We start from the raw sequence: 21716 nt of genomic DNA, 5'->3' as shown, positions 1-21716 counted from the left end.
AATAAAAGACTACTAGAGACAGGGTTAATCTTTATCAAGCATATTTCAACATCAAAAGGACCAAAACATTCCAGATTCCATATAAAAATAGTGCATCATAATAAAAAAATTACTTTATTCAGAGGTCATTTCTTTCTCCAGGTACAGTACATACAGATAACTGCCAAAATAAAGGAAACACCAGTGTTTTAGGGTGTTGGGCCACCACAAGCCGCCAGAACAGCGTCAATACACCTTGACATAGATTTTACATGTGTCTGGAACTCGGAGGGATGCGGCACCATTCCATCATTTGGTATTTTGTTGACGGTAGTGGAAAACGCTGTCTTAGGCGATGCTCCAGAATCTCCCATAATTATTAAATTGGGTTCAAATCTGATGACTGACACGCTCTTTAAACCCTCTATGCACCTTTAAGACCCCTCTTTCAAAGTCACTGAGATCTCTTCTTCTAGCCAAAACAATGGACAACTGGGCATTTTATACATGACCCTAAGCATGATGGGATGTTAATTGTTTAACTCAGGAACGACAACTTTGTGGAAGCATCTGATTTCAATATACCTTGTATCCCTCATTTACTCAAGTATTTCCATTATTTTGGCAGTTAACTATACGTAACACAATATATAACACTTTTTTGCTTCTGTGGATACATTGGCTTACTGCAAGGAAACATGAGTTTCAATAAACAAGCATTTTGGGTTAACATATGAAACATCTGTTTATGCAAGTTAATTTACAATAAGTGGCAGAGTGACAAGGGTTTAGGGCCACAATGCAGCATATCATTCTAGATAAACCCTTAGCCATGTAAATGTTTCAGACTCAATCTTGGCACCATATTTTAGTTCTTATTATTGGCACCACGTGGCACATTCCACATCAAACCTGGAACCTCGATAACATAATTCAGTTAGTGTTTCAGCAGTACTGAGGCTGGTACTGGAGTGTGGGATATCCAAGCATATGGCAAATGTATGGAGATTATATTTTGTCAGGAATCATTTATACAAATGGCTCATTTTATTACAACGATGTGAGTAAGAGACCAAAGCTGCCAATGACCTCCATGTTTTAAAGGGAACCAATACTTTCATGTCCTATTCTGTCATAGTGTCTCTTTAATTATAGACTAGTGCTCTGAAATGATATCCGTTAGCATAACCAAAGCCTGTTACGAGGCTATATTACAGACTATTTCTGGTGTAACTAAGAAGACTTTAAGGCATACCAGAAAGGATAGCTACCGTAGCTGCTAACAAGAAGGATGAGATACTGGGTCCTTAACTTTAACAGTTGGTTACATCATGCTCAGAGAAGTGAAAATCAATGTGTATGACATCTGATTGGTCTAAAGTATGTGAATTCATTCCTATATCCCACAACATGGTAATTCTTGGCGGAACATTGTATTTAACACACCTTAGAAAAACGACAAGTTGCAAAATATAGACAACATTTCTGGATAATATAACAAAACACAATACAAATTAACATATTCAACATCACCAAAAAACATGTTTTTGTTCCCTTAAAAAAGCCAAATACATTACAAAAAAAGCTACATACACATTTGCAGGAATAAATGGCTTATGACAGACAGGTTGGGCTAATGACTCCCAAATCTGCATTTTACTCCTCCTCCAACCCATTCTCAATGTTTAGGACACAACTTCCTGGTTACCGACGCTTGGTAGATCATGAGCAGATGGAATCCTATAGGTCAAGGGGGATTCTCTCAACCAATCCGTGCACTATATGCAATTGACAAGAGCTGGTATAAATGAAACTCAATACTTTTTAACAAATAAATGAGCAAGTTGACTGCAATTCTCTTCTCTGACATGGTAACAAGCATGCTATTTACAGGACCTAAGTATTTAGTGAGGCTTCACCTCTGTCACATAGGGCTAGCTCCCTCCTAGTATCACTTTACGTTCTTCTCCTTGTCATCATTCTCCACTGCATGCACAGACAGGAAGCCAAAGCCTGATAGATCGGTTAACCTTTGTATCATACGGATCTGTTCTTGCCCAGGCGTTTGGAAGTTAGGTTAATTTACAGATCAGATGTTCTGCTCAGCTCCTGTCTGGCTCAGGCCCACAATTAGCAACAGGCAGCAAAAGCCATGTTTCCAAGCCAAGTTATGGATGGCATGATGTCATAGATCTATAGACATCCCCTATATAGCTGCTGGGTATAGAAGAGCTGCTGTTTATAAGTTATAGCCAAAGATTTGGAAGAGAGGATCACACGTTCCACTTCCTTTATAGCCCCTCCCTGGGCAGGAAGACAGGGGAATTGAGAAGCAAAACTATGCTTCTGGTAAAGGTCATAGCTTACCAGTCATAGGTCATTTAGCTGCCTGCCCCACGCAGAGTTCACCATGAGCACCAACACACAAGAACCCGAAGTTGTCAAAGACATGAACAAAATACATAAAACTTTTAGTAAAGTGGTAAAAAGTACAAAAACGTTTTTTTTTTTTAAAGAAAGAAATAAACATCAACGTACATGGTGCTCCACTGGTTGACCCCCCAGATCTTTCCTCAGTCTTCACTCGAAGAGGTGACAGCTCAGTCTTTCTTTCTCTCGCTCTTCATCCCCCTCTTCTGTGAGGGGTTCAGTCGAGGAAGCGCTGGCAGGCTTTCTTCCAGCGACAGGCGGTGCACCACTGGTCCCGGTGCTCAATGCCGTACACCTTACGGCACTTCTTCGCCTCGCCACGGATTCTCCTATAGAGAGAAAAGAGGGAGGGAAAGAGGGGGAGGGGAAGTCAATTTACAGTAAATGTAATGAACAGAAATGGAGAGAGAGTCATAAGTTAGGAGATGCATAGATAAGAGTGAGGAAAAGACAGAAAAATCAGATCGGCGAGAAGGGAAATGACTGTAGACTCAGATTGACTGAGGCAGATATGAGGCATTAAAATGTTATCAATAGTGATACATTAGTAATAGTATAAATATCTCACCTTGCGGACCAGTGGCTGCGTTGGGGAGAGGTGCTGACAGGGTGTGGTCTGATGGGGGAACTCTGCTGCTGCAGCCACTGTTCTCCCACACTGACTGACCTCACACGGAACGATGCACCCTGGTGGACAGAGGGGGAAACAGGTGAGAAGCAGTGCATAGAAAAACAACAGAACATACACATTATGACTGCCTTTGTTATGGGTGATGAAGAGCATAATGTCCTTTCAAAAGGCTACTTTTCCACATCTATCCTTTACCTCCACTGAAGGGAAAGGAACTGCAGATGAGAGGAGACAAGGACAGCCACTATAAATAAGTGTAAACTCAGTAGTCTAACCAATTACCAAAAACTAACTAATCTGTCTAATTTTATACAAATAACCCACAACTGAATTGAACATATGTTGTGCTGAGAAATCTACAACCCTAAAGGAAAATATTTTTAAAATCTGTAAATATCAATAATACTACAGATGGGACCTGAGCGGTGTAGATCAATCTGGTTCAATGCATTTGTTATGCATGGTTGCTGACAAGTACACTAATAAAATAAATTACAACATATTGCATTTGATGTTGCCATCTCTCACAATACTGCAAGGTCCAGCAAAACAACACTGGTGAAAGTAAGGAAAGTCTTCATCCACTATTTTAGCATTCATGCAATGCGTATTTAGATTACAGTAAACTGAACGATGCATGTTAACTGCTGAAACGGCATCAGCGTTGATTTCTCTTTGTGTGTACCGCTGCAGACTACTGCAGTGGCTTGATCACGCCAGTGTCCACGTGTTGTTACAAATAAATTACCAGCAGTTTCTACTACATATCGATAGGTGGCAGTGTTGTAGCACCAGCTAACGAGAAACTATGGGCCAGTGGAGGCAAAGGCAGCCAGTTCAGCGATGGAAAGAAAATATGATCAAATCAACAGGGGATTAGCTGGTAAATATCCATGACACTATTGGCAGTATAGAGCAGCTCTGGAGACAGGGCACTAAATCTATCCTAAAAAACAAATGCTATTTTTCCCTGATGGACTGAATTCAATTCTCCAAACACATACTGTATGGGAAATGTTTCTGCAAATATTCCACTTTTAAAAGCAAATATGTGATGAATTCAAAACGCTAGGATATATGGACAATTCTGTGTTTAAAGGGCAAAAATATGTTTAATTCTACCAGCGAAAATAGCATATATATAGAGCATGAACAGCAGTTGTACAGTAGATTCTTAACTGAGTGTTTATAAATCAATTATCTACAGGGAATTTCCCTTGAGATTCTCCTATTGGATTCTGCAGTGACGGTTGAGTCCAAGAGCCCCAGGAGTCAGGGTTGTGTTGATTGTCATTTCATTGGTGTTGTCCAGCTCCTTTACCAACACTTTTCTCTAGGCGCATTTGATTTAGCTCAGCAGGGGTGTGGGATCGGCGGGGTTTGCACATTTGAGACCATTCCTTCAGTCCTAAAGTGCAAACTCTACCCACCCAGTGCTTCAGGCAAGTTTACCTGTCTTGGGTGGAGGGTTGAGGTAGGTGTGGTACAATGGCAGGAGGAGACCGAGACAGGTGGAGCCACCACCTGGACTGGAACCTAGAGATAAATAAAGTGATCAATGATTGCGATCAGTTAGGATCATTGATTGCGAAATATGAAACAATAGGCTATATAACCACATACAAAAACAGAGTTTGCAATAGATGCTCATAGCATGCTTGTTATATATTTAACTCAAGAAACACATTTGTTTTCCACTTTTCATTCCCGGTGTGCAGAACAGAGATAACATAGACATGAATAGCAGGGAGGGCAGTTGTCCTAGTGCTAACCTGGTAGGAGTGCTCAGAGTGGACCTGCCAGAAGAAGTCTGGGGTGGAGGGGGCAGACTGGCTGAGCTGGGGGCTCACTTCTGTGGGAGAGTCTCCTCCAGCTCCTGGTCCTACGCCAGCGGGAGAGGGGCTGGAGGTGGAGGCCGGCCATGGGGTGCTGGGGGTGGAGACCCCTAGAGGTCGGGTGAGAGGCCGCGCCTCCCGCTGATGGATCTCTGTGTAGTAGAAGTCCTCCTCGCTGCAGGAGCAACGCTCATGCTCACTGACTTGGCTGAAAACACGTGGATATACAGTACATAGATTAATGCAACAGTTGTTTTCTTGTGCCACTATTACTGCTAGTAGAAGCGCTGTCACATCATCTGATAATAAAAGTTAAGACTTTATAATGTCAACGGCCACCATTTTTGCACCAAAGATAAGTCTCATCCCTAGACACTTACCCCAGGTGCAGGGTACGGATGTGACGTTTAATCCCAACGACAGACTTCAGAATCTTCCCACAGTTTGGCCACAGACACCTGTAGGCCAACTTCACTGAGTTCTGAGAGGAAACAAGTTCACAGGTAAGCAAGGCTGATGGAACATTAAATCAAGAACAAGTAGCTGATATGTGACAGAATTTACTGGCAAGCACATTGGTCAATTTTAGCAAGTCTGTCCCCGTGACTACCCAACTCACCCTGCGTTTCCGTGGTGCTGGCTCGTCAAACAGCACCTGCTCCATGTCCAATCCCTCATCAGGGGGCATGGACAGGCTGTGATCCTCTATTTCTGTGATTGGTGGAGAGGGAGCCGGGCTTCCGTAGCCATGGTCACAGCTCCAGTAGCCACTACTTCCACTGTCTGAGAGTTCCCCGCCTCCACACTCCATACCAGCAGAACCTGCTGTACACACACATTATTAACTTATCCAGAAGTAACTTACAGTGCATACATATTCGTACTGGACCCCTATGGGAATTGAACCTACAATCGTGGCGTTGTAAACAATATGCTCTACCAACTGAGACACACACACCTTACTAGTGCTGCAATGATTGACAAAAACTGGGAGAGAAAAAAATATAACCAAGAGCTTATCACTCAATCAATTATTCTGTCAATGAATTACCTGTGACTGTGTCTCTCTGAGGAGGGCTCGGGACCAGAGGGTTGCAGGACAGGCTGGTCAGAACTAGGGCTGCCATCATCTCATCCATAGTCTCCGCACTCCTGTAGCAGGGAGAACGATAAGGTATAGAGAGAGAGACACACACAATGACAGGGAAATGCATACCCTGCTCCAGTTAACACACAAATGACATCCACACTACACTAACCTCCTGGGCACGTCGATGCAGGAGGACATTTGGTGTGGTCTGCCTGTGCCTTGTGTCGTAGTAGAAGGTGGAGGCGGTACGGTGGGGCAGGTCCATACGTCCTCTAGTTTCCTCAGGACATGCTGTCCCAGGACAGGCAGTAGGACGGCCACCTCATTATCCACATGGTTGTGTTGCTCCACTATCCCTGTGCACTCACGCCCTCCACACAACACATACACCTAAAGAGAGAGGGAGAGGTTAGCGACAGAAGTGTAATTGAGGGAGGAAATAGGAGGGAGTGATATGGATGGAGGGAGAGAGACCGAGAGAGTCCTAAACAGAGGAGTACACAGTGGCAGAATACCTGACCCAAAATCCTTGACTACGTACAGACTCAGCGAGCATAGCCTGGCTATTGAGTGGTCGTTATAGGCAGACCTGGCTCTCAAGAGAAGACAGGATGTGCCCATTGTCAACAAAATTGGTGGAAACTGAGCTGCACTTCCTATGACCACAGACACAGATTTCCCTCAGATCACACAGACCCACAAAGAATTTGAGAACTTGACAAGGAATATCCACAAGCATTTCAAGGTTCATTGTCTTTACTTGCAAACTCCAAAATAAAGGTGTACAGCCATGTAGAAATGGTAGAAAACAGGAGTGATATACCCAACTCAACATGAGGCAGTGTCACATTAATAATGTACCGACTCTGGGTAAAGGTCACAGTCAACACATGTCCATAATAACAATGCTCCCATGAACAGTCATAATACTATACTGCAGTTAAGTACACCACATATTCAGTAGGAATGATTTGTATAGTGTCCACAAAATCCAACATTGATAAGCTCCCATATCTGTTTGGCAAAATACCACAATGTGCAATCATAGCAGCAAGATTTGTGGCCCGTTGCCATGAGAAGACGGCAATCAATGTTTACTGTTCATTTCTAATAGTTTTTTGTTGACGTTGTTAAATGATCCTCTCACTTTTGTTTATTTTACTTGCTTTGGCAATGTAAACATATTTCCCATGCCAATAAAGCCCCTTTGAATTGAGAGAGAGCAAGAAAGAGCGAGAGAGAGTGTGATAGAGATGTACAACGATTGAGAGAGAGAGAGAGAGATGTACAATGACAAGTCAAAAAGAACAAGTCAGGGTTAGTGCAAAGATAGGGGGCGCGTAAGAGAGACAGATATAAAAAGACAGACAGCGATACTTTGAGGAAAGAGAATATTCATTAAAACAATCTGAATTTGAATTAGAGAGTGACAGACAGATTGTCGGTGTTCTCTCAAGCATGACATGTAACATAAGAATGTCTCCCTCACCTTCTGTCCTGGAAGTAGTTTGTTGTTGAACCTGCTGAGATGCTGGGGCCCTGGTGATCCCATGGTTGGGCCCCCCACACCCCCCTCGGGGTCCCCATGACCCCCTGTCTCCAGTGTGCTCTCCATGGAGGGGCAGGAGGTACACACCAATGCCCCTAATGGGGAACGCTTCCCCAGGCGACTCTTAGGTAACATGGTTGGCAGTAACACTGTCTGTAGACTCAGAAGATCTATTGGGAACACAGACAGAGACAGACGAAACAGGAGTAGAGTTTGGGTTTAGTTACTGTACTGTAGGAGAGTACTGATCCTGACTCAGAAATCATGCTGTGTTGCATTCTGAGAAATGCACTCTGGTTGTCATTGGTATCCATTTTAAAAGATCTTAGAAGTGCGCATGTTACACTTAATCTCTTTTACAGTCAAATGCAATTGCAGGGGCAATGAGGATTGAGAAATTGACCATCTGCTTTCAACACATTACAGAAAAAAAAAATCTGTGTGCTCACTTTACGATTGTATTTCATGTTTTGAAGCTCTATAAAGTTAACTTTATTGACAGAGTCATATCCATACAGATGCATATGTGGATGACATCCCAGCCATTCTGCCATGAATGTTGATGGATTGATTAAGAGTGTGGGGAGGGCACTCCTGAAAGCTAATCAATTACATAATTGGTCTTCATCAGCACTTGAACGAACACCTGTCTTAGATCAAAATCTACCCCCTCCCCACCTAAACACTCTTGGCTGAAATTGCATCAGATGACCATATCCCCCAACCCTATCCTTGACTATTAGATAAAAACACATCTGACACCAAATCAGTGGGTAGGAGGTGACTTCTTTCTACACCATCCAACTATATACTATAGTGTGTGGTGGCTTGGGATCAGCTGGCTTCTGCAGATAGAGTTACAACACAAATATTTACCCATGACCTATTTTGGAGTCCTTCTCTATTTCGGACACTTGAGACATTTTACCAGATGCTCTTATCCAGAGCAACTTACAGTAGTGAGTGCATACATTTGAACTTATTCACACTTGTCCCCTGTGGGAATCAAACCCACAACCCTGGCATTGCAAGCGCCATGCTCTACCACCTGAGGGCCATGCTCTACCACCTGAGGGCCATGCTCTACCACCTGAGCCACAAGGTTTGCCTTGACCTTTACAGAGAGCTCATTGCTGGTAAAACCTCCTACACACAGAGCTAAAGTTAGCTGACATTCAACATCCCAATGGAATGTGTAGGCCTACCTTAAGATACTATTACCATTACACAACAGTAGCCTGTGAATAGAATCTTCAAACCAGAAATATATTGATTCCAAGAGTGCCCTACTAATGACTCTTCATTTGTTAAAGTTGTTCCAAGTTACATGTTCAAAAAGAAACGATTATGACAAAATGCTTTGTATTTACCCTGCACAGGAAATGCGATAGAGGCAGGGCTTCAATAATAGTCTCCAATAATTTGAGGTGTGGGATTCTCCAAAAACATTCTCCCAATAATGAATGAACTCTTCTCCTGCAAAGTGATTTGACCTCTAATCCCATGAACTCATTCTAGCATCAATCCCCCTGCCGTTCTCACGTCGTCAATAGAAACATGCTGATGGGCATCAGTATATGGACGTCATCACGATAACTGATGCAATTCTGGAAACCAGAGAGCAAGACACAGTGAGTCACCCCTTCTAGAAAATATAGAAGAACAATTTACAGTTGGGAAAGATTTAGGGTGGACCAGATTTGCTCTGTTGAGTATTCACGGTCCATCATATCCTGGAATACCGATTAAAAACACATCAAAGAGAGAAGGGAAGAAGTATGTGTGTATAATCAACAACAATGCCACCAGAGAAGCCAAAGGCTGAGTATGAAAGAGAGAAGGGGGAGGTAAGGTTCTCTCCATCCCCTCCTTGATTCCAGTAATGTTTGACTCACTGGTGTAATGATGAACCAACCTGATGGTAACAGAATTTCCTTTGATTTCACAACATTAGCCCTCTGTAACAGTAGCTCGCTGCTGTACGTAGAGGCATACAATAGTCACCAGCCACAGGTGGCACTGTAACTCTATACCAGGAATACAGGGGAAAATAACACGTCTTATGAGGGGAAAGGGGATACCTTGTCAGTTTCACAACTGAATGCAATTCAGATGAACCATCAAACAGGAAAAGCGTCAATACAGGACTAAGATTGAATCGTACTACACCGGCTCTGACGGATATGGTAGGGCTTGCAAACTATTACAGACTACAAAGAGAAACCCAGCCTCGAGCCTACCAGATGGGCTAAATGCATAATGCTCATGTTGAGGTAAGCAACACTGAAGCATGCATGAGAGCAAAAGCTGTTCTGGGTGACTGTGTGATCACACTCTCCGTAGCCGATGTGAGCAAGACCTTTAAACAGGTCAACATTCACAATGTGGGGCCAGACGGATTATCAGGATGTTTACTCAAAGCATGCGCGGACCAACTGGCAAGTGTCTTCACTGACATTTTCAACCTCTCCCCGGCAGAGTCTGTAATACCCACACGTTTCAAGCAGACCACCATAGTCCCTGTGCCCAAGAAAGGGAAGGTAACCTTCCTAAATGACTACTACCCAGTAGCACTCACATCTGTAGCTATGAAGTGCTTTAAAAAGGCTGGTCTTGGCTCACATCAACATCATCATCCCAGAAACCCTAGACTCACATACCACCCCAACAGATGATGCAAACCTCAATCGCACTCCATACCGCCATTTCCCACCTGGACAAAAGGAACACCTATGTGAGAATGCTGTTCATAGACTACAGCTTAGTGTAACACCATCCTGCCCACAAAGCTCATCACTAAGCTAAGGACTCTGGGACTAAACACCTCCCTCTGCAACTGGATCGCTCCACAACGATTTACAGGTCTCTGCAGATGTTTGATCGGGTTCAAGTTCGGGCTGGACTACTCAAGAACATTCAGAGATTTGTGCCAAAGCCACTCCTGCGTTGTCTTGGCTGTGTGCTTAGGGTCATTGTCCTGTTGGAAGGTGAACCTTCGCACCAGTCTGAGGTCCTGAGTACTCTGGAGCAGGTTTGTCAAATATGTCCATACTTTGCTCTGTTCACCTTTTCTTCGATCCGACTAATCTCCCAGTCGCTGCCTCTGAAAAACATCCCCACAGCACGATGCTGATACCACCATGCTTCACCGTTGGGATGGTGCCAGTTTTCCTCCAGATGTGAAGCTTGGCATTCAGGCCAAAGAGTTCACGCTTGGTTTCATCAGACCAGAGAATCTTGTTTAGGTGCCGTTTGGCAAACTCTAAGCGGGCTGTCATGTGCCTTTTACTGAGGAATGGCTTCCGTCTGGCCACTCTACCATAAAGACCTGATTGGTGGAGTGCTGCAGAGATGCTTGTCCTTCTCGAAGGTTCTCCATCTCCAGAGGAACTCTGAAGCTCTGTCAGAGTGACAATTGGGTTCCTTGTCACCACTCTGACAAAGGCCTTTCTCCCCCGATTGCTCAGTTTGGCCAGCTCTAGGAAGAGGCTTGGTGGTTCAAACTTCCTCCATTTAAGACTGATGGAGGCCGCTGTGTTCTTGGGGACCTTCAATCCTGCAGAATTTTTTTGGGTACCGTTCCCCAGATCTGTGCCTCAACATAATCCTGTCTCGGAGCTCTACGGGCAATTTCTTCAACCTCATGGCTTGGTTTTTCTCTGACATGCACTGTCAACTGTGGGACCTTATATAGACACACGTGTGCCTTTCCAAATCATGTCCAATCAATTGAATTTACCACAGGTGGACTCCAATGAAGTTGTAGAAACATCGTGGATGACCAATGGAAACAGGATGCACATGAGCTCAATTTTGAGTCTCATAACAAAGGGTCTGAATACTTATGTAAATAAGACGTATTGTTTTGTTGTTGACATTTCTAAATACCTATTTTGGGTTTGTCATTACAGGGTATTGTGTGTAGATGGATTAAAATAAATAAAAAGTTATTTTAGAATAAGGCTGTAACGTAACAAAATGTGGAAAAAGTTAAGGGGTCTGAATACTTCCGAATGCACTGTATTGTACACGCATGCCTTTTATTCTCCTCCAAAAGTAAAAGCAAGAAATGCATCACCTATGCCTCTTCTGCCATTCCTTCCTATATAGCACCACATTGGTGTCATAATACCCATAAAACCTGGTGGTCAAACAGGGAAGTGGTTCTAATCATTTTCCCACCATAATTTTTTCCCATAGGAGATTTTAGAAACACATAAAATAAGGACTGTATTTCGTATAGGCTCACCATGACGTGCTGTTTTGATAACCATGTAAATCTCTCTCGGACAAGGTGACAAATATTTGACTGAATCTACTCAGATTCAAAAATGCTAATTAGGTCAAAATAGACATAATGCAAAACTACAAATCCCTGCAAGCTCCTGCACCTCATCTCTAGCTGACACCTTAGCTAACAAGTATTGTGTCTATTTAAAACTTGCACAAGACTGTTCACAGAATTGTCCATTTAAAGAAATGTAGGCAATGTATCTATTACTACATTTAGCGAACATTCGGGGGGTAAATATTGATCAAAAATCACATAGTCCTAGAGATTTACACGGTTATCAAAACATCACGCAAGGGTAATTCTACACAAAACACAGCCCTTGTTAAGTGTTTCTAAAATCCACTATGGGAAATATGAATGGTGGGAAAACGATTGGAACCATATCCCTGTTTGACCACTAGGTTATGGGTATAATGACTCACTGTGGTACTCGAAGACTGGTTTGGATTTCTCCCTGACCAAAATAGCTGCCATTCTCAGAACATTCTAGAACTTGAGGGTCTATGACATAGCTGTCCACCCCCTTATCGGTAGAAAGTAGTATAACCACGCATGCCCGCACTAAAACTGTCAATTTCTCTTACCAAAAATAGACCATGAAAACACCATCATTGCAGTAAAATTATCACTACGACACTTAATGTAGATGATTTAGTGTAATGCATAATTCATTTTTAATTCGTTTTGATTTTATAATTTTGTTTCTTATGTTTACTGGTTTCCCAGTAATAGGATAGTTGGATGTTGTTTTAAACTAAATTAGTTATATAAGGTTGTCACAAAGGATCTATGCACACAAGATATTTTAGGATGCAAAACATCACGTTTACAGCCTATATTCTGCAGCTCATGCTTTGTAATAAAAATGTAATAAGGCATTGATTGCTTCATTGAACAATTACTGATAGCCCACAAATAACAAGCGTCTGCATTGACTGGGTCCTAATATTATTTGCAACTTCACAGTTGATAAACATGGTCATATAAAACGTAGCCTCAATGCGTTTTGCAGCGATAAGAACATGTTTTTCCCCCCTTCATGTTTACAATACAAATATGCACTTAAAATCCAAACCTTATATACTGCATAAGGAATCTACTAACATGTTGAAAAGCATGCATCCCAAACAGCACATTTCCTTGAGAAAACCCTCCCAAAGTTTCAATGGGTACAGTGCACTTACCTCTGCCAATATTCAACACACCAGCTTCCTTAAAGCTCGCTTTAACCGGCTGTAACTTGAAATGCTGTTTTCCCTGCCTGAAAAAGGGTTGTAATGCTGGTTATATCCAAACCCGGTATGGATTAAGGGGCAGGATTGGAATGGAGCTTTTCTTCTGCGAAAACATTATCAAGTAAATACCATACATACACCGTACTCGGACGTAAATAACCGTCTACTTTACATATTTGACTCAACTGAATAGATACATCAGTGGCAGTTAAACAGTTTTAGCGTGAAAATATAGCTGTAGGTTTCGAGTTTTGTTAAAAAGGAATGAAATACACGTCCGGGTTTTCTTTAATCTGTTTTCAGCGGGTTTTCAGGTCTTGTAGTAAACAAGATAACCATGTGGTAAGGATGTCAGCGTTCATTGGTCAAACCCTGTTTTTCTAGACACACGCCCCACAATGTTCACTTGTTTACAGTAGCCTGGATTTGGGCTTGTTTGAGTGGAGCTCACAATGGACGTACAGTAACTCAACTAGGTTACATTGTTGTATGCATGCTGCAGAAAGCAAACAGCTACATTGAAAGTTGCAACGTTGCTCATCATTTCAGTGCAAGTTTAGAACTTTGTCACATTGCTTCAGTGCAAGTTTGTGATAGGCTACGATAGGGAATTTGGTGAAGTTCTAAATTAATTATTATAATAAATGTTATATACTGTTATTTCTATTAGGCCTATTTTTGCCATTTCATACCCATCTGCAACATTAACAATATTGCTACTGTAATGTCACAGCTCCATTCTAATCTCACAATTAATCAGCGTTTGACTAAACCAGTCAGATGAGATTCGCTGTGTGACTTACACAGTAGCCTATGCAATCCACACTGCCTTTGTTTACACTAATTATAAGGTGTTGGCTCTCCTTTTCTTGAGGTGAAAAACAACAGGTATGTGGATGGCTTGTGTGGGCATGGTGTCCCCTATACAGCAGTTTACATCAGTGGTTCTCAAACATTTCCTCAGGGACCCGTTACATTTCACCTGGTTCATTTCATTAAGGGCTTGATGATTAGTTGACAAGTTGAATCAGGTGTGCTAGCTCTAGAATAGAATAGGTCAAATACATGGAACGGCTGAGGGTCCCCAAGGAGATGCTTGAGAACCACTGGTGTACATAAAATAGATCAGTGGTTTCTTAAACCTCTCCTCAGGGACCCAAAGCCATTTCCTGTATGTTATCTCTTCCAGAACTTGCACACCTGATTCAACTTGCCAACCAATCATCAGCCCTAGGTGAATGACAAGCATTTCGATACACTCACATTAACATCTGCTAACCATGTGTAGGTGACCAATAAAATTGGATTTGAATCGAGTGAGCTAGTTGAAGGCTACAACAGAGAGGAAGAGGCAAAGCAAGAGGAGTTACTCTCCGCAAAATCTGTGTGTGAGATAAGCCCCTTTTGTATGGATGTCTATGAGAAAGTGTAGAGATAGGTGTGTCTTATTTGATCTAATACAAGTTTCTTCATATTACACATTTAGGCTACTGATATAAGTGGAGGCACGTGGCATTCCCGCAATTGTGAGAATCATGACTTTGTTGTGCCTGCTGTTTAAACACCTATCTGCCCTCTCAACAGAATGGTCCCTCCTGATATCGCCTCCTCTCGTTTGCCTTCCATTTTTGAAGACATGCATTTCTATTGTTAGAGCGAGCGGTCACTTGACTATCTTGTCAATTTAATCGAAAATCTTTGGCTACAACAAAATAGGTTTGAGAACCACATATATATTGTGCAGCTATAAAGATGAAGAACCAGGGACGCTGTTTTAATCTCATTTGTTTTCACATTCCGTGAATATTGGCGAGAGGAGATGTAACGACATCCCCATGCAGTTACAAAATACCGATTTTAGCCTAACGGTCTGGCTCGAGAGATAGTAGTTCGTCATTTTATAGCTCTTACTGCATGGGGAGCTCGTGCTGTACGTGCGGGTGAGCGTCTGTTCGATCAGGCATATATATACACACGCGCGCGCACACACACACACACACACATTGAAAAACTGCACGTAGAGAGCGTACAACACGTCGTCCTTGGTGTGTGGGGGTGGGTGGGTGAGTCAGTGGCGCTCTAAAGAATGTTGTTGCGAAATAGGCCTACACTCTGGTCCACTGACCCAGATACAGTTAGTTTATAGTTAGTTACTCAGTTCATGGGCTCCCTTCTCAGCTTTCACACTTGCATATAAATGTATCCGACTGGCAACTAACGTACCTCGTCTCAATCCTGTGAAAATAAGGGCACCATTACATGTAAAAAAACACACACAAAAAACAGATACAAGCATAGGCTATTATTCCCTGCAGCAAATCAGTTTCATGTTATTGTATCTCCCGCTCTCAATTAAAGGTCTTCATTGGCATGGGAAACATATGTTTACATTGCCAAAGCAAGTGAAATAGATAATAGACAAAAGTAGAATAAAAAATTAACAGTAAACATTACACTCACTAAAGTTTCTAAATTTAAAGACACATTTCAAACGTAATTTTATGGCTACATACCGTATTGTAACGATGTGCAAATAGTTAAAGTACAAAGGGGAAAATAAATAAACAAATCTTGCTGCTGTGATGGCACACTGTAATATATCCCCCCAATAGATATGGGAGATCAAAATTGATTTTGTTTTTGAATTCTTTGAAGGTCTGTGAAATACACTACCATTCAAAATTCTGTGGTCATTTCCATGTTGTTGAAAGAAAAACAACATTTTTAACATTAAAATAACATGAAATTGCTCAGAAATACAGTGTAGACATTGTTAATGAAGTAAATGACTATTGTAGCTGGAAATGGCTGATTCTTTATGGAATATCTACATAGGTGTACAGAGGCCCATTATCAGCAACCATCACTCCTGTGTTTCAATGGCACGTTGTGTTAGCTAATCCAAGTTTATCATTTTAAAAGGCTAATTGATTATTAGAAAACCCTTTTGCAATTATGTTAGCATAGTTGAAAACTCTTGTCTGATAAAAGAAGCAATAAAACTGGCCTTCTTTAGACTAGTTGAGTATCTGGAGCATCAGCATTTGTGGGTTCAATTACAGGCTTAAAATGGCTGTAAAGAACTTTCTCCTGAAACTCATCAGTCTATTCTTTTTCTGAGAAATGAAGGCTATTCCATGTGAGAAATTGCCAAGAAACTGAAGATCTTGTACAACGCTGTGTACTACTCCCTTCACAGAACAGCGCAAACTGGCTCTAACCAGTATAGAAAGAGGAGTGGGTGGACAACTGAGCAAGAGGACAAGTACATTACAGTGTTTAGTTTGAGAAACAGACGCATCACAAGTCCTCAACTGGCAGCTTCATTAAATAGTGCCCGCAAAACACTAGTCTCAACGTCAACAGTGAAGAGGCGACTCCGGGATGCTGGCCATCTAGGCAGAGTCCCTCTATCTAGTGTTTGAGTTATTTTTCCCATCTTAATATTTTATTTTTATTGGCCAGTCTGAGATATGGCTTTTTCTTTGCTACTCTGCCTAGAAGGCCAGCATCCCGGAGTCGCCTCTTCCCGTTTCCAGCTACAATAGTCATTTACAACATTAACAATGTGAACACTGTATTTATGATCATTTTGATGTTGTTTTAATGGACAGAAAATGTGCTTTTCTTTCAAAAACAAGGACATTTCTAAGTGACCCCAAACATTTGAACGGTAGTGTATATTTGGCCGGAGGTTAGGAAGTGCAGCTCAGTTTCCACCTCATTTTGTGGGAAGTGTGGACATAGCCTGTCTTCTCTTGAGCTCCAGGTCTGTCTACTGTGGCCTCTCTCAATAGCAAGACTATGCTCACTGAGTCTGTACATAGTCGTAGCTTTCATTAATTTTGGGTCACCCACAGTGGTCAGGTATTGTCACTGTGTACTCTCTGTTTAGGGCCAAATTGCGTTTTAGTTTGCTCAGTTTGTTTGTTAATTCTTTCCAATGTGTCAGGAATGATCTTTTTGTTTTCTCATGATTTGGTTGGGTCTAGTTGTGCTGCTGTCCTGGGGCTCTGTGGTGTCTGTTTGTATTTGTGAACAGAGCCCCAGGACCAACTTGCTTAGGGTACTCTTCTCCAGGTTCATCTCTCTGTAGGGGATGGCTTTGTTATGAAAGGTTTGGGAATCGCTTCCTTTTAGGTGGTTGTAGAATTTAACTGCTCTTTTCTGGGTTTTGATCATTAGCGGGTATCGGCCTAATTCTGCTCTGCATGCATGATTTGGTGTTTTACATTGTACACTGAGGATATTTTTGCAGAATTCTGCACGTAGAGTCTAAATTTGGTCTTTGTCCCTTTTTGTGAATTCTTGGATGGTGAGCGGACCCCAGACCTCACAACCATAAAGGTCAATGGGTTCTATAACTGATTCAAGTATTTTTAGCCAGGTCCTAATTGGTATATCAAGTTTTATGTTCCTTTTGATGGCATAGAAGGCCCTTCTTGCCTTGTCTCTCAGATCGTTCACAGCCTTGTGGAAGTTACCCGAGGCACTGATGTTTAGGTTAGGGTATATATCGTTTTAGTGTGCTCTAGGTCAACAGTGTCCAGATGGAATTTATATTTGTGTTCGTTCACTCACTCACTCACTCACTCACTCACTCACTCACTCACTCACTCACTCACTCACAAACGAACACATACACTCACTCTGCTCCTTCAAACACTGCTGACAAGTCACAAGACAGAATCCCCTTCTCACCATGTAATGCTCTTGCCACTGATTGCAACAGATAATGGAACCGCACCCAGTGAATTTCAGAATGTCATGACAGTGACCTCAATGCCAACAGGTGATAATGAGTAATGTTTTTTAAAGACTGGGTCATGACGTTAGATTAGTGTAATACTGTGAATATCAGCATTTCAGGAAGTCATTCACATGTTTTTAGTCAGCAAAGAAATGAGAGGCCTGACTTTACCTCAGCCCTTAATACAAAGGCCTATGCCAGATGGCATGAATACTAATCATGACAACTAACAATGCCAACAATGTTAAAAATGTATAAATTCTGCAGTTACAAACGGACTTTGACTATCTCGTCAGGGCTTACCAAACATAAATACAGATAGAGACTAAGTGGCCATTGTGAGAGATTACATTAAGAAGATATATTCAGTGTTGTTGACTGTACTTTTCATGAACCCTTCAAAGTATACAAAAATGACTTAAGGCATTGACTAAATCTGAACCCCTTCTATGTGCATTAAACTATCAAATGTTATTTGAGACATAATGCAAAGGCCTTTGTCATCTCAATGCTTGGGGATATACCCTCTGTGAGCCCAGCCCAACACACTATTCATAGAATGTAGCCTAATGTTTGTTCCAAAGTCAAGGCTACAGCTGCTGTATCTGCCTACCGGTATACAGTTGCACTTTGCTACAGGGTGGGCATATTAGCAGCTCAGGTTTAAGCCAAAGACACATTGAGAGGTGAAGCTAGAGTGCACATGGGTGATTTGAGATGCTGCTATCAGTATGGTTACAGCTCTATGAGTCCCGTTGGCAATCTGCAAGGCATCTTGAGTGGAGAGTTACCTATGAGGTGTCAAAACACACCTGTAAATTAATAATCACCTACAACAAACACGTTTTATGGATACTTTGAACAAGTGATTGACAGATTTATTTTTTTTTCTTTCTGTTTTTGCTTTTGATCTACTTGCCCCAATAGAGACAAGAAGGTTGTAGAATGTTGTACACAACATTGATTGTGTGTGTGTGTGTGTGCGCTTGTGGGAAAGACCGAAAGACACACACACCGAGAAAAAGAAAGACCAAGCGATACACACACAGAGACATCCACAGAGAAAGATACAGATAGAGAGAGAGATAGACACACACACACAGAAATACAGAGAGAAAGGGAGAGATACGCACAGAGAGAGAGAGAGAGAGAGATATAGAGAGAGATACACAGGGAGAGATGCACACACAGAGAGAGATGCCGAAAGAGAGAGATACAGAGAGAGAGATATACAGAATCAGAGAGAGAGAGAGACAGAAAGAGACACACACACGCAAAGAGAGAGATACAGCGAGAGAGCGATACAGAGAGAGAGAGATACAGAGAGAGAGAGATACACACAGATATACACACAGAGAGAGAGAGAGAGAGAGAGATACAGAGAGAGAGTGAGAGATACACAGAGAGAGAGAGAGAGAGATACAGAGAGAGAGAGATACACAGAAAGAGATATATATAGAGAGAGAGAGAGATACACAGAAAGAGAGAGAGAGAGATACACAGAAAGATAGAGAGAGATACAGAGAGAGCGAGAGAGAGAGATACAGAGAGAGCGAGAGATAGAGAGAGAGAGATACACAGAAAGATAGAGAGAGAGATACAGAGAGAGCGAGAGAGAGAGATACAGAGAGAGCGAGAGATAGAGAGATACACAGAAAGATAGAGAGAGAGATACAGAGAGAGCGAGAGAGAGAGATACAGAGAGAGCGAGAGATACACAGAAAGAGATACAGAGAGAGTTTCTGTTAGTTTTTATTGTTTTATTTTTCTACTTGCCACAATAGAGATGTATGTTAAAGATACAAATACTGTATATATACACTACCGTTCAAAAGTTTGGGGTCACTTAGAAATGTCCTTGTTTTGGAAAGAAAAGCACATAATTCGTCCATTAAAATGACATCAATTTGATCAGAAACACAGTGTAGACATTGTTAATGTTGTAAATGACTATTGTAGCTGGAAACGGCTGATTCTTTATGGAATATCTACATAGGTGTACAGAGGCCCATTATCAGCAACCATCACTCCTGTGTTCTAATGGCACGTTGTGTTAGCTAATACAAGTTTATCATTTTAAAAGGCTAATTGATTATTAGAAAACCCTTTTGCAATTATGTTAGCACAGCTGAAAACTGTTGTCTGATTAAAGAAGCAATAAAACTGGCCTTCTTTAGACTAGTTGAGTATGTGTAGCATCAGCATTTGTGGGTTCGATTACAGGCTCAAAATGGCCAGAAACAAATAACTTTCTTCTGAAACTCATCAGTCTATTCTTGTTCTGAGAAATGAAGGCTATTCCATGCGAGAAATTGCCAAGAAACTGAAGATCTCGTACAATGCTGTGTACTACTCTCTTCACAGAACAGTGCAAACTGGCCCTAACCAGAATAGAAAGAGGAGTGGGTGGACAACTGAGCAAGAGGACAAGTACATTACAGTGTCTAGTTTGAGAAACAGACGCACAAGTCCTCAACTGGCAGCTTCATTAAATAGTGCCCGCAAAACACCAGTCTCAACGTCAACAGTGAAGAGGCGACTCCGGGATGCTGGCCTTCAAGGCAGAGTTCCTCTGTCCAGTGTCTGTGTTATTTTGCCCATCTTAATCTTTTATTTTTATTGGCCAGTATGAGATATGGCTTTTTCTTTGCAACTCTGCCTAGAAGGCCAGCCTCCTGGAGTTGCAAACTTTTGAAAGGCAGTGTACATCAGTACCAGTCAAAAGTTTGGACACAACTACTCATTCGAGGGTTTTTTCTTAATTTTGGTACTATTTTCTACATCATAGAATAATAGTAAAGACATCAAAACTAGGAAATAACACATATGGAATCATGTTGTAACCAAAACAAGTGTAGCCACCCTTTTCCTTGATGACACTCTTGGCATTCTCTCAACCAGCTTCATGGGGTAGTCGCCTGGAATGCATTTCAATTAACAGGTGTGCCTTGTTAAAAGTTAATTTGTGGAATTTCTTTCCTTCTTAATGCGTTTGAACCAATCAGTTGTGTTGTGACAAGGTAGGGGGGGGGGGGTATACAGAAGATATCCCTATTTGGAAAAAGACCAAGTCCATATTATGGCAAGAACAGCTCAAATAAGCAAAGAGAAATGACAGTCTATCAAAACTATAAGACATGAAGGTCAGTCAATGCGGAAAATTTCAAGAACTGTGCAGCCGAAAAACTATCAAGCGCTATGATGAAACAGGCTCTCATGAGGATCGCCACAGGAAAGGAAGACCCAGAGTTACCTCTGCTGCAGAGGATAAGTTCATTAAAGTCAACTGCACCTCAGATTGCAGGCCAGATAAATGCTTCACAGAGTTCAAGTAACAGACACATCTCAACATCAACTGTTCAGAGTAGACTGCATGAATCAGGCCTTCATGGTCGAATTGCTGCAAAGAAACCACTACTAAAGGACACCAATAATAAGAAGAGACTTGCTTGGGCCAAGAAATATGAGCAATGTACATTAGAATGGTGGAAATGTGTCCTTTGGTCTGATGAGTCCAAATTTGAGATGTTTGGTTCCAACCCCGATTTCTTTGTGAGACTTAGAGTAGGTGAACGGATGATCTCCACATGTGTCGTTCCCACCGTGAAGCATGGAGGAGGAGGTGTGGTGGTGCTTTGCTGGTTACACTGTCAGTGATTTATTGAAAATTCAAGGCACACTTAACCAGCATGGCTACCACAGCATTCTGCAGTGATACGCCATCCCATCTAGTTTGCGCTTAGTGGGACTATCATTGTTTTTCAACAGGACAATGACCCAACACACCTCCAGGCTGTGTAAGGGCTATTTGAAGGAGAGTGATGGAGTGCTGCATCAGATGATCTGGCCTCCACAATCACCCAACCTCAACCCAATTGAGATGGTTTGGGATTAGTTGGACCGCAGTGTAAAGGAAAAGCAGC

General features: G+C 41.9%; 1 protein-coding gene across 4 annotated transcripts; it reads right to left on the bottom strand.

Annotated features, from left to right (window-relative positions):
- Positions 1 to 17: 17 nt before the first annotated feature.
- LOC118362315 (zinc finger protein 395-like) lies at positions 18 to 13340 on the bottom strand. Of its 4 annotated transcripts, none has more exons than XM_035742550.2 (10): positions 12993 to 13340; positions 7455 to 7684; positions 6135 to 6355; positions 5927 to 6027; positions 5495 to 5697; positions 5256 to 5356; positions 4813 to 5083; positions 4493 to 4576; positions 2978 to 3096; positions 18 to 2738 (listed from the first exon to the last, which is right to left on the bottom strand). In XM_035742550.2, exons 2-10 carry the CDS (start codon positions 7647 to 7649, stop codon positions 2627 to 2629), a joined length of 1407 nt encoding a protein of 468 aa, XP_035598443.1. In that variant the 5' UTR covers positions 7650 to 7684; positions 12993 to 13340; the 3' UTR covers positions 18 to 2626. The 4 variants fall into 4 exon arrangements, with proteins under 4 accessions (XP_035598443.1, XP_035598439.1, XP_035598442.1 ...); XM_035742546.2 differs by having other exon boundaries at positions 5495 to 5700; positions 12993 to 13339; XM_035742549.2 differs by lacking the exon at positions 12993 to 13340 and adding an exon at positions 8885 to 11672 and having other exon boundaries at positions 5495 to 5700.
- Positions 13341 to 21716: the final 8376 nt, after the last annotated feature.

The sequence above is a fragment of the Oncorhynchus keta genome, chromosome 29, assembly GCF_023373465.1.
Source record: "Oncorhynchus keta strain PuntledgeMale-10-30-2019 chromosome 29, Oket_V2, whole genome shotgun sequence".
NCBI lineage: Eukaryota > Metazoa > Chordata > Actinopteri > Salmoniformes > Salmonidae > Oncorhynchus > Oncorhynchus keta.
The sequence above is the reverse complement of the archived record's forward strand: the minus strand, read 5'-3'. Positions and strand labels throughout refer to the sequence as shown.